Source organism: Chinchilla lanigera, unplaced genomic scaffold (assembly GCF_000276665.1).
Source record: "Chinchilla lanigera isolate Chin_1 unplaced genomic scaffold, ChiLan1.0 scaffold00065, whole genome shotgun sequence".
In the NCBI taxonomy this organism is placed as follows: Eukaryota; Metazoa; Chordata; class Mammalia; order Rodentia; family Chinchillidae; genus Chinchilla; species Chinchilla lanigera.
Window position 1 is genome coordinate 3,257,939 of NW_004955466.1, and position 16,244 is coordinate 3,274,182.

Consider the following 16,244-nt stretch of genomic DNA (forward strand, 5'->3'; position numbering starts at 1 on the left):
TTTTTGGTGTACTAAGGTAAAACTTAATGTGATAACTTAAAATGCTAATTATGAATACAGAACCTTCTAGTTTCTTTAGTTTGAAAATTTGGAACAGTTAATATAGTAGCTACGGTTGCTTTGTGCAATGAGAATACAAATAGATCCTCAAGCTGGTACATTTTGGAGTATTTGTAACAAAGATATATGTGGAAAATTCATATACTAGTTGCCAACTTAAATTCACTAATATTTTTATTATGCAAGATTTAAATTTTTACTTGGCCTGTGACTAACCCAAGTTTATTTTTAATGAAGTATGACTTGTCAAATATAAGGGCTGAAGTCTTCATTTGCTAGTATTCTCCTAAGAGACTAGTGATGCAAAGTTGTTGAGTTTTTCTCTCCAAATTTTTCGTGCTTTTTTTCTAAGTGTTTAAAGCCAAATTAATTATTTATTATCTTTTTTGTTCCTTTACATATTACATCCATAGCATGTAGTGAGATTGATTTTTTTGATAGTCATGGTCTTAATTATCACTTTTTAATGAATTATACCTATCAATTTATTCTTTTCTTGAATCAAATCACTTCTGAAAATACTTGTGATGAGCACACAGTGAAGGAATGTAAAATGAGATGAAAGTCATGAGAATAAAAAACAACACAAAGTTAATAAAAATTACATATTAGCTTGGCCAACCTGTCCAGATTTTAAGACTCAAAGTGATCTTCTTACGGGATTATTTTAAATCAGGCAATTTATTTAAAGATAACCAATGAAACTGCTAAGAAAAAACCTCCTGGAGCATTAAATTTCTTAACAGTCTTAAGATAAAACCTTATTGTCACAAACTATAGAATCCTGATGATAGGATAGTTCTTTAGGCCTAAGAGAAGCTATTAAATTCCTTGAAGGACTATGCTCAAGGGCACTTTCATAAGAAAGCACCACTAAAGAACCATCAGAATACAATTACACACCTTCCGTGATATGAATGTTTTAACCCTCCTCCAAAGATAGGAAGTAGGATGTTTAGTTGCAAAATCATTAATGCAAAAGCCTCTTGTCTTACCCGTTCATTTGCACTGCCTGTTGCATGATGGGAATAATTGATGAGACCAGGGATGGGCTGCTCACCATGTGCCATGATAACAGCAATACTGGTGTAGAATGGATGCTTCTAATGCACAACACATAACAATTATGAATACAGTGACAGGAAAGCAACACTATACAAACAAAATGACTAAAAGGAAAACAGGTGAAAACATGAAATAATGACATGCCAAAATTTTCTACATGTAGGAATGATAAAATCAGTGTAGATTTAAAATGCTACTGGCTTTTTACATAAGACTGAAAATGATGACTTTTTACTCTTTTACTTAAGAGAAAAAGACAAGAAACATGTAATGATTTTAAAATGAACTTATTTCACCAATTAGTTCCATTAAAAATTATGTATAGCTCAAATACTTTTAGTATCAAGTAAGGACTTAATGAGTCAATGAATGATCTGGAGAAATGAAATCATCTAGTCTCTAGTAAAGGCACCATTTACTGGTTGCAAGAATGGGTTCTTGAAAAAGATTTCTCTATGACTCTAATCTATATGTTCTCAACAAAATCCTCACTATGTTCATAGCCAAAGTAAGTGAATGATCTATAAAATGCTACAAATTACTTCATGTAGGATTAAATTTTCAACCTATATGCTTTCAATCAGTGGGCAATTATAATTCTTAGAAGTGATACCTTTCTAGAAATTAAAATAGAGGTGGTTTTTACTAGGTATAGATAATAATGTGAATCATATCCTGTGACTTTACAATGATTAAATTTACTCAAATACCTCATGGTACTATAGCCCCAGAACTGCATAGAGAGAATTTATAATACTTTGGTATTATCCTAATAATATTTATTACTTTATTAAATTACAATGCAAATATATCCATTTCTCTATAGCACTAGGATAATCTGTCCTGTAACATTTGAATAAATGCTTAGTTAAGGAGAATTTAACAGCTGCTTACAAGCCACATATTTAAAAAATTTAATTAGTTTTTTTCAACTCATTTCTTGAGTTATTTAAGGTCTTTTAATTTGTTTTTTACTTCTTTAAAATTCTGTGAAACTTTAGTGTTCTGAACAGATAAACATTGTTTAAGGTGTCTACACAAATGATAGCTTCAAAGGGCTCTTGAATGTCACACTGTTTATCACTGCAGCTATTACTTTAATAGTAACAACAGTATTTTTAATACCTTAGAGCAACAGAGCAAACTTCAGTACCTTTAAGCAATCTGTATCAGGAAGAAAACATAGTAGTAGAGTATATTGGGTTACTCAATTAGTTTTACTTTTTTAGAGTGCCCTAAACAAGTGTGAAACTTCTAAGACGGGATGGAAATAGGGATGAAATCAGTACATTCCCCTGTGGGTCCTTCAGATCTCAGTCTCTCTCAGCAGGCTTACCTTGGCAGCAATGGCTGCTGCAGTTATATGTGAGGATGAACTATCTTCTGTTGAAGCAACACCACTGTCTTTCTTCTCCTCTTCCTCTTCTTCACACTGAACCCCTTTGTCTTCTGTCTGTTTGTGGGGGCTGGTTGTGGGAGGAGGGGAAAGTGGAGGTGGTGGGGAAGGTAAATCTTCAAGTTCATCATGCACCTCCTTTACTTTTACAATGGCATCACGTAGAAGATCAATGGCATGAGGTAGAGCTGGCAGTATGAACTGAAAGCATTCCTGTCCATAAAGGAAAGAAAAAAAGCAAAGAAGAAGATGAAGTCTTTTTCTAGACTTACAAATGATGATAACCACAGTGATTCTTGATTTTGGATCTGCATTTCCCTCCCTCAATCTCAAGAATGAATCATATTTAAAGCATTGTCTCTGCAATGTGAAATATGAAGCATGGTGAATAATATTCTCTGTCAACCAGAAAATACAGTACTAAAAGCACACACTGTATGTGTAAGTTAAATGTTAGCACAGCATTAGTTTAAAGATGCATTATGAGAACGGTGGGAAAGACAGGAAAAAATTTTCACATTTTTTAGTTAGAGCAAGACTCGAACTAACAAACCACATGGAGGTTGGATCATTTTATTCAAAGCTAAAGTTCTAATTACCATCATAAAATACAGCTTGATAACATTATATGAAGGGTGACTGAAATACATAGTGAATGTTTAAGCTAAAAATAATTACAGCAAAAGAAACATTATTGTTAATCTCTCTCAAAATATTCTCCCTCCTTTTCAACATACTTACCCCATTTTTCTTGTAAATTTCTGAAACTGTTCTATGAGTCTTATTTCATTTCTTTGCAAGATGTGATAAAAAATTAAGGCAAATGTTACTGTCCTATGCCATCCAATGGAAAGGTGGGCTCATATAAACATAACAGCTTGTCCTCATCTGTCTTATTCACTAGATCTGGCAACTTCTGGCTCTTCTTCAGCATCAAAATGCGCATGAAAGGTAAACATTTTGTATTGATTCAGAAAATCAAGGCGGCCATAATAGTGCAGCTAAAGATCAAAAAGGACTTCTAGAACTGCTTCAGAAAGTAGCAAGAGTTATAGGGTAAGTGTGTTTGAACCTAGAGGGAATATTTTGAGAGGGATTAATGGCAATGTATCTTTTATTATAATAATTTTTTAAAAATATTATGTATTTAAAAATATTACGTATATATAATGTATTTTTAGAGCACACGAAATATAAGATATATGATATATAAGAACTGCAACAAGCTTATAATGACACAGAAATCAATATAATCTGTTGCTCAAGTGCAGTCCTTCTAGTAACTTACTGAACCTGAGGGTGATTTCAGGAATTGGTTGACCTTGACATTAGTGTCTGAAGCAAGTGCAGTCCTGTAGAGTGCGCCAACGTTTTGGATGGCTAACTCTTTTAACATTTGGTTAAATATACTTATACTAAACCATGTAAATGTCAAGGATGCTTACCTGAGATCCTTTCTTGCTACCTGGTAGGTTAATTATGAGAGTTTTTCCTCTAATTCCACACACAGGCCTGAAAGGAGAAAGGGGAGGCACACTAATTTGGCGTGGCTATTTGGTTTAAATATATTTCAAAATAAAGGTTAGTCAATTTACTTTATATGCAAGCAACTGTTTAGGAATACAACCGTTACAGTAAAAAATTCACCAAATCCTATACAAACTGGGCATTCTGGGTAATGGGTAGTGTAGTGGACTGGAAAAATGCATAGAAAATGGAGTCAGAATAAAGCAGTTACTCTGAGTAATTTTACTACACCCACTCATTTTTTTGGTCCAACTTCAACATTTTCATTTCTCAGAGAGTAGTAAGATTTCAATATGTTAGTGCATAAAATGTCTAATACAGAAATATACAAGTTCAATAATTTAATAAAGGATGCAAGCTGAGTGAGATTTATGCTTGAGATTGTGTTTCTCAAGATGTCTAGTTTTAAAGTAAAACAATGTTTTTCACAAATAAATGGAAGTAGGAAAGAAGTTAGCTGAAATGTCAACAGATGCATTTATAATCACAAGTACTTTAAGTGAGAAAGATCTTTGAGAGATCACTGTTAATTTCTAGTACACATTTACACCAACTATTTAGATAAGAACTATTAAACAGTGGAAAAAGCACTGGAAGACTGGAGTTCAGATTTGAAGTACTGACAGAATCATACTCTGTTACTAATGGTTGTGTTAGTTTAATATCATTTCATTTGCATGTTTGCAAACCAAGAGAGCACACTATTTGAAAAAATTTACAATTAAGATTTTTACCCATGTAACATTTTCCAAAATGTTAGACTGAATTTATTCTTTAACCACTTTCACTTTCTGAAATAACCGAAAACTGTCTTTTATATGCACACCCATGTTTATAGCAGCACAGCTTGTAATAGGGAAATCTTGGAAACAACCCAAGTGCCCATCAACTGATGAATGGATAAAGAAGATGTTTTTTTTTTTTTTTTTTTTTTTGGTTTTTCTCCGGTACCGGGAGCCGAACTCACGACCTTGCGCTTGCCAGGCAGGCGCTTTGCCGCTGAGCTAAATCCCCAGCCCCTGAAGATGTGGTTTTTTAGATAATGGAAACTTACTGCTCAGCCATACAGAAAGATAAACTTGAGCCATTTCTAGGTAAATGGATCCACTTTGAGACCATACTCTTAAGTGAAATAAATCTGATACACATGTGTGAATATTTCATTGTCTCTCTGGTGTGAGAAACTGAAAGTGTGAATAAGAACCAAAATGTATAACAGTTTTAAGACACTGTGAAAGAGGAAGAAATTGATTAAAATAAAAGGGGCACTAGGGAGGGCAAAAGGAAAGAAGGGAAAATAAAAAGTTGAGAAAAAAAGGATAAAATGGAGACAAAGCTTTACAAATAAGGAGGGAAAAGGGGATGAAGGGAAGGGAACAGGAAGAAAAAGAGGAATCAAGACATATCATACAGAGGTACAAATTCCTTTTGATGAATGTGATCATTATGTATATCTAAATGGTACCAATAAACTTAATTAAAAAAGAAAGAATGAGCTAGCTTGATAGCCAAAAGAATTTTTGTGTGAAAAATTTGATGCTTTATGTTATATGAGGCAGGCACAAAGCTTGCAATTGCTACTTCACTATTTGAATCAATAGGAGGCAGATAAAACTCTGAACAGAGTATCAGTGGGACTTTTACTCACACTTGACTCTACTGATCAATTAGTCTTAGTTTTATAATTCATTAAATGGAGGTAATAATTTATTTTATAAGTATATATTGGGTTTGGTCACAGGCATAACTAAAATTATGACTAAATTGAATGTAAAGTAGTAAATAATTAGAAAAATTAAAATTAAATGGTGATGAAAAAACTTTCCATATATCTAAAAATGAATGCAGAATCACCCTTTGGCTCTCTTATTGGAATTTACGATTTCATTAAGAAACTTAAGGTTTACTTTTCAACCTTTGATCTTAATGTTGTTTCTTCAAAATCTGTTTTTGTTCTAAGAGAATTAGCTAAGTTACTTTGCTGAGGGCCAATCTGTTGGGTAATTTTACAGTTCTTAGTATGCTTCTATTAGGGATTTTGCCTCCCTTTCTCAACAGAAGTACTACATTGTAATTCTTTTATCAGTATGATAACTACTTGACTATATAACCACCAATATGATTGAAATGTCAAAATTTTAAGGCTCCCTTAATTTTATATGTCAAATCTGACAATTTATTGGATAAATCTAGAATTTCAACTAAGGGCATAGTATTCCCTCAGAGAATATGACATCTACACCAGAAAATTTGTAGGATCTTTTCTCCTAAGAATTAGAAATATTCCCAAAACAATTTGTGCATGTTATGCTCTCAACATTTCTGAGGAGAGAAAAATAGTTTTCTGCAAAATATGCAAAATAGCTTGATGTCCTTAGAATTGGACTGACAGATTTCTCTGGGATCTTTGTAATTCTACACAGCAAGTTCATGACATCTTGCATTTCTGTAGCTTCCTTTCCTAAGTATTATGTCCACTAGTTTAACCTTACTGACAGTGATGCTGTTTCTATACCTATTTTGAATTTATCAGGTTAGAGTTTGGATTTTATTTTCCAACAAAATTATATTTTAAATTCCATCACAATTTTTGTGACAAATGAAAATGTACCTGATTCTTTTTATTGCAACTTTGATTATCAAACTCAGAGCTATTATATCTCCAATAATACATCATTTTTTCTAGGTTGAGATCCTAGCACAGTGCTAATATAACTGACAGCTACAGTAGCATGACCACCATCTCTCTCTTATGTTTGTGTATGTGTGTATGTATGTATGTGTGTGTGATATAATTACAGATTTTGTTATATGGCCAGGTGAAATTATTCCATCTCAATCTCTTTGGCCCTGCACTTTGCCTAAAAATTGAATCAGACATTTTTGTTTATAAATTCTCTGATCTTTGAAGTATTTAAAAATTAATTTAGAGATGTGCTTTTTCATTTCTAGAATGTCAAGAGTCATTGTAAGGAAAAGTACTTTATCTTTCTATAAAAAGTATTTTTTACAAGCAGTATCATATTTAACAATTCAAAAACTAAAATATCCATATTCTTAGCATATTCCAATATTTATTAAACAACTAAAGAACCATACTATGTATCATGGGTACTCATACCATAAATCTTTAAGTACTTTATAAATGTAATACGTTTCTAGGTGAGGGCATGAGAAAAAGACTTCATGGAAAGGAACATTTGAGTAGCCTTATAAAAGAAAATAATAAAGGATGGGAAAAGAAATAATAAAGGGAGCCGGGCATGGTAGCACATGCCTGTAATCTCAGCACTTGGGAGGGAGGCTGAGGCAGGAGGATTGTTGCAAGTTCGAGACTAGTCTGGGCTACAAAATGAGCTCAAGGCCAGTCTGAACTGCACAGTGAGACCTTGCCTCAAAAAGATACAAAAAAAAAAAAAAAAGAAGAAAGAAATAATAAAGGATGGGAGAAGAGCAACAAAAAGAAAGCAACTTAAGGGTGTGTGGTGTGGGGGTGGTAATAAAACAAAAGCACAAAGGAAAAAAAGCACCATGTACATTGTGTACATAGCAACTCTTGCATTTGGCAAGAGCATACTGTCTATGAAATAAGAAGCACCAGAGGAAAAACGATACAGTCCGACAGATCAGTATTTTTCAGTGTGTGGACTCTGAACCAGCATCCTATACATCAGTTAGCAACTTAGAAATGCAAAAATTTTCCACATCACTCCTGTTCTCTCCCCTCTGCTGCTGATCTCCTGAATAAGAACCTATGGGGTGGGATCCAGCAGTCCACATATTAATAAGCTCTCTGGTTGATTCTGATCCACGGTGAAGTTTGAGAACTACTGTGATAGACTGTGTTTGAACTTTGATATTATTTACTATCACTATAATCATGGATTAATTACTAAACCTCTAATGTTCACTTTTCAAAATCTGAGTTCTTAAAAGGAGTAACTTGAGAAAACATAATATATTGAGTACATAGTATATAGTTGGTTCATGTTCCCTCAAAAAATATAATGGGATTAGACAATGCAAATCATAATTCACTGTAAGGAATTAGAATGTACTCTTAAGTCACTGAGGACCATTGATGGATCCTGCTCCACATTATCAAGCAGTATTTCAGGAATAATAATCTCAGATGAACTGAGAAAGTGAAGAGACAGAAAGAAACTTTAATAACAGGAAACATTAAACGCAAGTTGAATGATCTGTAGTTCACATTCTCCGATGTATCCGTTGCAGCACCTTGTATAGCCCTCTCCCCTTTCAAAACACAGATGGCACACCAGTAACTTAATACCTAACAATTAACTATTTCTTGTTACTTGCCTTGTACTTTACTGACATTTAAGTACATTATGAGAGATATGGGCCTAGATTCAATCTTCTGCAGGTGGACAGCTAGTTTTCCTAAAGCCATTTATTAAAGAAGCTAACTTTCTTCAGCGTATGTTTTCTGTCCCTTTGTCAAAGATCAAATAGTTGTATGCCCTTGGGGTTGTTTCTGCATTCTCCCTGGTGGTCCACTGATCCTCATGTCTGTTTTATTGCCACTTCCATGCTGTTTTTAATCACTGGAGCTTTGCGATTCAAATCTGGGATTGTGATGCCTCCTGCTTTGATCTTTTTATCCAGGATTGCTTTTGCTACTCAGGACTCTTCTGGTTCCTTATGAATTTTAAGATGATTTTCTCTAGTTCTGTGAAGAATTCTGTTGGAATACTGATTGAGACTGCATTACCTCTGTATATCACTTTTGGAAGTATGGCGATTTTGACTATATTGATTCTGCCTGTTTACGAACAGGGAATATCTTTCCCTTTTCCCATGTCCTCTTCAGTTTCCTTTTTCAGAGATCTTTTCGTAGAGGTCTTTTTCTTCTTTAATTAACTTAAACCCTAAGTATTTAATTTTTCTTGGTGCTGTTGTGAATGGTATTTTTCCCTGAATTTTTTTCTCAGTGGGTTCATTATAGTGTACAGAAACAGTACGGATTTTTGTGTTTTGATTTTGTATCCTGCTACATTACTGAATGTGGTTATTAACTGGAAAAGTTTTTTGGTGAACTTTTTGGGGTCTCCTAGGTAGAGAATCATGTTATCTGTAAATAATGATGATTTAACTTCCTCCTTTTCTATACATATCCATTTTATTTAATTTTTTTTTGCCCAATTACTTTTGGTAATGTTTCATATACTACGTTGAGCAAGAGTGGTCACATTCTTGAGAGGGAAAACTGAAAGTTTCCTCAGCTAATGTGATGCTGGCAGGAGGTTTATCATGAATAGCTTTTATCCGATTGAGATAAGGTCTTTCTATGCCTATGTTTTTTTTTAGTGTTTTTATCAGGGAAGGATGTTGGGTTTTGCCAAAGGCTTTTTTGTGGTTCCTTAGATAGTCATGTGACTTTTGTCTTTGCTACTAATTATATGGTGTGTTACATTTACTGATTTGCATATGTTGAATCATCCTTGCATCCCTGGGATGAAGCCTACTTGGTCAAGGTGTTTACTGACATTTTCCTGTGACATTCTCAGTAGACCCATGAGTGGAGCTCCCTCCAATTTGATAAGGCATTTCCGTGTTACTTTGACAAGATAATAATTAAGCATACAACTGGGATTTCAACTTTTCTAAATTAGGTTATACAAATGAAAGAATACATAATGTAATAATAGCAGTACTGATTTGATTTTGTGGAAAATCAAACCTCCTAGAAACTTTTCTTCTTTGTTTTCTTTTTTATGAAGGTATTTAACTAAGATCATTAAATTCTATTCCCTTCTGGAAAATCAAACTAGAAATGGAAAAGAGTAGTATTATAATTTGCTGCATTTTCACTGGAGACTGGTTATACTAGGAAATGTTTTGGTATATGACTTCATATACAACCAGACCTGGATAAATAGATTTTTAAACAGAAAAATTTCAACCTGATTTTTTTAAAAAGTAAGTGTTTTAAAAAAGAGAAACAAAGTAAAATTACCCAGGTTAAGAAACTCCCACCTTAGTTTTTCATATGTAAATATAAATTATTATCATTTTGAATAGAGAGAGATATTACTTGCCTTTTAGTTCTAATTTTTAGATATTCTGGCATAGAAGATAAAAATAACATTTTTGTCAGCATTATTAGAATACCAAATATATTGAAAGAAAATCTGGGACACATTTACTTGAATTTCCACTCTTAGGAATAAGACATGGATTTTTATGTATTTCCCTTGAAACAGTTTTCAGCTTCTTTAAGCCTGTCATACATGGCATAAGCACTCATTACTCAAAACACATGTAATATAAAAGCAGTATTAAAAACAAGTCAACTAGTCTAGTGCATAAGCCTGAATAATAGGTTGATTTGGTAGCAATTTCATAATAAACTCATATAGCAGAGATCCATAAAGAGGCAAAAAAAAAAAAAAAGTAAAAAATAAGCATAAAACTCTGAACCTACTTGCAGGTTAAATGCAGGATAATGTAACCTTTAGTTATTTAAAAAACAGTCCCTAAAATATATAAAGTTACTAGGATGAATTTATTTATTCATTCAAAAAATACTTATTAAGTATTTACCATGGATAAAGCAGTGTTAGGGGCTATAATAATGAGTTACACAGTTACTCTAGGGAAATTTACAAATTTAATGAAAAAGTGCGTTAACACAACTAAATGTTATAGGAAAAATGGTACTGGAGCAATAGGAAAGACACTTTGGTCTTAGATGAGGGATGGTTAAAGTTCTAAAAATAAGGAAATTTTCATGGGTTACATAAAAAGCTAGTAGATATAACAGAAGTAAAGAGAGTAAGAACATTTCAAGGAGGAAACACGGCATGTTTAGGACCTAGAAGTTCCCAAGGGAGCCTTCTGTGTGTAGTAACATGAAGTGTGGGTGGGAGGTGGTGCTAAAAAAATAGCAGAGACAAATTTTACGGGCCTGGAAAATAATCTTAAAGAATTTACTTTTTATTTGTAACCTTTAGCCATAGTGGAAAATGAAACTTTTTTTTTTTTTTCCTCCGGTACCGGGAACTGAACTCACGACCTTGCGCTTGCCAAGCAGGCGCTTTTGCCACTGAGCTAAATCCCCAGCCCCGAAAATGAAACTTGATTAAAGAGTTCTGAGCAGAGGAATAACATATCTGTTTTCAAGAGCTATTTTTGGCTGCAAAATGAAAAACTAACTGGACAGGTTCAAGAGAACAGAAAATCAGATAAGAGAATGCTGAAATAACCTAGTAGGTGAGCTAGAGTGGCTGTAAAGGTGATAAAGAAAAGCAGAGTTATACTTAAGTGCATTCTGAACTACAGAGAATATAATGTGACAGCTACCATTTGATTCTACAATACTTTTTGAAAATTTTAATGTACAAAGAATAATATTTTGAAATAAGACATATTTGGATGAAAACTAATCCTAATTTACAGTAGAAGTTCAATATTCTATGATAAACTTGATCACAATAAGATAAAAATATGAAAAATATTGCTTCTATTAAAAATACATTTATTAAGAGTAGGAACATTTATTGGGAAGTGGGGAACAGGAATAGCTCCTGAGAGAGAGGAGGGATCTCGAATGGGTTGCCCTTAAACATACATTTTTATTGAATATTGGATAACAAAAATTTGTAACGTGTAAAATATAGAAAGAACAATAAAACACCACTGATGTGTGTGTAGAGAAACAATTATTCATATCCTCAAAGACTACTATGTGACTTATCTTGACTCAAATTCTCTTCTTTACCAGATAACTACAGTCTTGAATTTTAAAATTATCATTGGGAAGAGAACAAGAGATGCAGGGAGGGGAGAAGTAGAAGAGAAAATGGAATAAAAAAAAAGAATTGGAAGAAAAAAATGGAAATAGAGCTTTGGCAAATGTGAAGGGAACCAAGAGATGAAGGAGTAGGAAGGGCTGGGGTAGAGACAAATAAAGAATTAAGGTGTGTTCCGTACATGCACTGATTCCCTATGATAAGTCAGTAATCATTAACTATATTGTTTAGTCAAATTAAGAAGCTCCTTTCTAATCCTAGCTTGCTATATTTTCAGTATGGAATTCTCAATGTTTTTTATGAACCAACTGAGATAATGATATAATTTTTCTGTCTTAATCTGTTAATATGGTGATTGATGTTAAGCAGTTATCTAGTAGGTATCTCTGTCCCTGAAATAAATCTGTCTTCATTTTCATGAATCTTTTTTGGTATGTCAATATCTTTTTCTGAGCTTTTTATATCTGTGCTCACAACAGATATTAATCTATATTTTCCCTCTTTATTACTCTTTTATGACTCTAGTCATAAGATTACCTCACATTCACAATGTGAATTGGGAAATATTTACTTCTCTATTATTCCTAGGAATAGCTTATGTTAGGCTGAAATACTTTATTCCTTCAAAGTTCATAAAACACTTCTCTACAATAAATTGAACTTAGTAGTGTACTTCCAAAAAATAAATATTTTTTAGAAGTTTTAGGTGTATAAAAAAAAAATGGAGAAAAGAGTCTGAGAGTTCCCATACACCCTTCTATATTTAACATCTTACAGAAACTATAGTACATGTGTTAAAATTAATAAGCCAATACTGATACATTATAAGCAATCAAAGACAATAGTTTATCGATATTTCTTTAGTTTTTATTTAATCCTCTTTTCTGTTCCAAGAAGATAATCTGATTATTAAATTTCATTTAGTTGTCATGTCTCCTTAATGCTTGTCTTGGCACAGGAAGTCTCTAAGATTTTCTTTGCTTTTGATGACCTTGACAAATCTGAAGAGCCCGGTCAGGTTTCTGCAAGGGTGTTTTTAATATTTTCTAATGCTAAGACTACTCTTACAGAATTTTTGAAGAAAGACCATAGAAGTAAAGTGCCATTTCCATTATATCATATCAAAGATATATATTATCTACATGATTTGTGAACGCTAACACCAGTCTTGATCACTTAGCTGAAGTGTTTGTCAGGTCTCTAGACAGTAAAAATACTCTTTCCCCATTCTGCACCCTGCAATACTCTACTCTTTGGAAAGAAGTGACTCTGCAGATGATGGCTAAGGAGTAGGGAGTTGTGTGCCCTCTTCCTTGAGGGTTGAAAATTCCCTTAAATTATTTGGAAACCTTCATGGGAGATTTGTCTCTTCTCTACAAATTTACTTTTAAAAACTTATATTGGCATGGACTCATAGATACTTATTTTATTATACTTTGGTCTATAATAAATATTACTTTATCTTGTTGCCTAGTTTTTTTTTTTTTACTTTTTGGGTATAGGGAGTTCTATGAGTTGTCTCCTATGTTACTTTGACATACACTCACAAATGTGTGCTACTACATTGATCAGTTAATGTACTTATGTGTAACTGCTTTGGCCTTTGGTCTCACAATTCCACTCACATGTAAAGTTATTAAAGTGAGTACTCAACTGTTTCACTCCCTCCATTGGGTTTATCTTATAATATATTTAGATTTTATTAGAATCTGCATTCCTTCTGGGTTCTATTTGGATATATTTAGTGTGCTTTCTGATCTAAAGTTCTGAGTTTTGACAGATATCTAATGTCACATCTCCATGTTTCTACAGTGTCATACTGAACAATGTTACTGCCTTAAAAATCTGTGGTCCATGCATTCACTTATCTCTTTTACAAAACTTGAAGTAACCAATGGTTATTTGACTGTCCTTACAGTTTTATTTCTCCTCAAAATATTACAAAGTTAGAACCACACAGTCTGTATCCTTTTTAGATTAGCTTCTTTTTCTTAACAATTTGCATTAAGGATCTTTCTTTTTGGGCATGATAATTCATGTTTTTATTAATAAATAATATTCTATTGTATGGCTATATCACAGTTTACTTATCCATTTACCTATCAAAATATATCTTACCTATCAAAATATATTACAGGTTTTTTGGCACATATAAATAAAACTATGCAGGTTTCTGTATAGACACGAGTTTTGAAATTCCTGAATATTTTGGATTAAAGTCATTTTTCAGGTAGACAAGTCACCAGAAGGCAAATGAAAATAATGTAGAATTCTCATTCTCAGTCTTAAGGATTGAATTGGTATTTATAGAACATTCCACAGTGAATAATATACATTCATATCCACTGTCCATGGCACATTACCAGAAAGATACTATCTTGGATCAGGTTTTTAGAAAAATGTGTTGGTAAGGGGAAGAGGGAGTAAAAATGATCAAGATGTAATATGCATAGGTACCACTTTCCCAAGATGGATGTAATTATTATGTACTGCAAACATATACTAATAAAAAATTAAAAAGAAATTATAGTACTCTGACCACAGTGGAATCAGGTAAGATGCCAAAAGCAGAAAAAATACAGGAAAATTCTCAGACACCTGAAAACTAAACAAAAATATCCAAATAATCCATGGATCAAAGAGGAAGGCTCAAAAGAAATAAATAAATGAAAAAAAAATATAGCAAATTTGTGGGATGCACCAAGACATTGCTTCTTATGCTTATATTAGCAAAGTCTCAAATAAAACATATAGATTCTCACTTCAAGGACATAGATATAGAGCAGAAGCTCTTTTTTAAGTGGAGGAAGTGCCCCCTTTGTTCCCGATTTTTCTGAGAATGTTTATCATGAATGAGTATTGAATTTTGTCCAGTGCTTTTTCTATATTAATTGATGATTGCATGACCTATTTTTTGTTCTTAGTCTATTTATATACAGGGTAAATTACTTTGATTGCTTTTCAAATATTGAGCCTATCTTGCATTTTCTGAATAAATCCCATTTAGTCATTGTGTATCTTCCCCAGAACTGTGAAAGAATTAAGTTGCTAATATTTGTGCTTAATGGTGAATGTTTTCCCATTATGGTCTGGAAAATCATAGGGATGTCCATTCTCACCCAGGCTATTCAACATAGTACTAGGATTTTATCTGGTACAAGTAAGAGAAAGAATAAAATGCATAAAGATCAAAAAGGAAGAAACAAAACTCTCCCTATTTGCATATGACAAGATTGTCCACAAAGAAAATCCCAAATAACCTAAAACTTTCAAATAAGTAAAATGAAAACAAAAAAACCAAAGAATAAACTCTCCTAGAATTAATAAATACTAGCAGTTAAATAAAGTTGTAGTATATAGTATCAACATACAATGAACTACATAAAAGCAACGAACAGGTTGTATGCACTAAAATTTAAAATACCACTTATAATAACTCAAGCCAAAACAACATGCATACATGTAACTCTAAGAATACAAGTACAGAAACGGCACGTTGAAAAACTGCAAAATATAGAAAAAAATCACAGACATTTTGTTAGTGGATGGTAAAATGTGCTAATTATTTAAAATATTCATATGAAATAACTTTTTAATCCATTCAGTAGTCAATGGACATTTGAGTTCTACTTTTTGGCTGAATAATGCTGCTATGAACACTGATGCAAAAGTATTATTAGAGTACTGCTTTTGATTTTTTTTAGATAACCAAACGTGTAATTATTGGGGCATATGGTAATTCTATTGTTTACATTTTTAGGAAATGATATGATTTTTCACAGCAGTTGTACCGTTTTACATTCCTATGAGGAATGTTCAAGAATTCCTCGAAGATGTGCCGTTAGTATTCAGTAAATGAACAGACCTGTGAGGGGGCCTGCTTCACAGGGTTGCTCTCAAGTTTTAGTACAAGATTTCTAAATTCTCAATCAACTTACTTTGTTTTTTTCTTTTTCTTTTATGATAGCCATAGTAATGGTATAAAGTATTAAATCGTAGTTTTTATTTGCATTTCCCTACTGACTAGTAATGCTGAGGATCCTTTCATGTGCTCATCTGTCATGCACATAGGTTTGGAGAAATATGTATTCAAGTCCTCTGCTCATTTTGTGGAAATAGCTATTCAAGTCCTCTGGCCATTTTTTGGTTGTTGTTGAATAATAACAATATTAACTTAATGAACTTACTGAAAACTACAAAACATTGCTGAAAGAGTGTGTTGAATTTTTGAAATAATTTTCCTACATCAACTGTAGTAATGGTGTTATTTTTTTCGCCTTTCATTCTTCTATTGTGGTACTGTACAGTGGTACCTTGGTTCCTGAATTTAATTCTTTCACAGTTCTGGGGAAGATGGCCACGCTCATGTTGTCACCTGACGTGGGGTTTATGAATGGAAGCAAAATTGTGTGAAGACTTCT

General features: G+C 32.8%; 1 protein-coding gene across 10 annotated transcripts in view; it reads right to left on the reverse strand.

The window, feature by feature from the left end:
* Positions 1-16,244, reverse strand: part of Gphn (gephyrin) — a 508,902-nt gene that overhangs the window by 240,465 nt on the left and 252,193 nt on the right. For 7 of the 10 annotated variants that reach the window (XM_005399098.2, XM_013521943.1, XM_005399096.2 and 4 more), the window contains 3 exons: positions 3,967-4,033; positions 2,462-2,734; positions 1,056-1,163 (listed from right to left, as the gene is read on the reverse strand). In XM_005399098.2, the coding sequence (XP_005399155.1) occupies positions 1,056-1,163; positions 2,462-2,734; positions 3,967-4,033 (448 nt within the window). The remainder of the gene's footprint in view (positions 1-1,055; positions 1,164-2,461; positions 2,735-3,966; positions 4,034-16,244) is intronic. The other 3 variants (XM_005399100.2, XM_005399099.2, XM_013521945.1) reach the window with 1 other exon arrangement.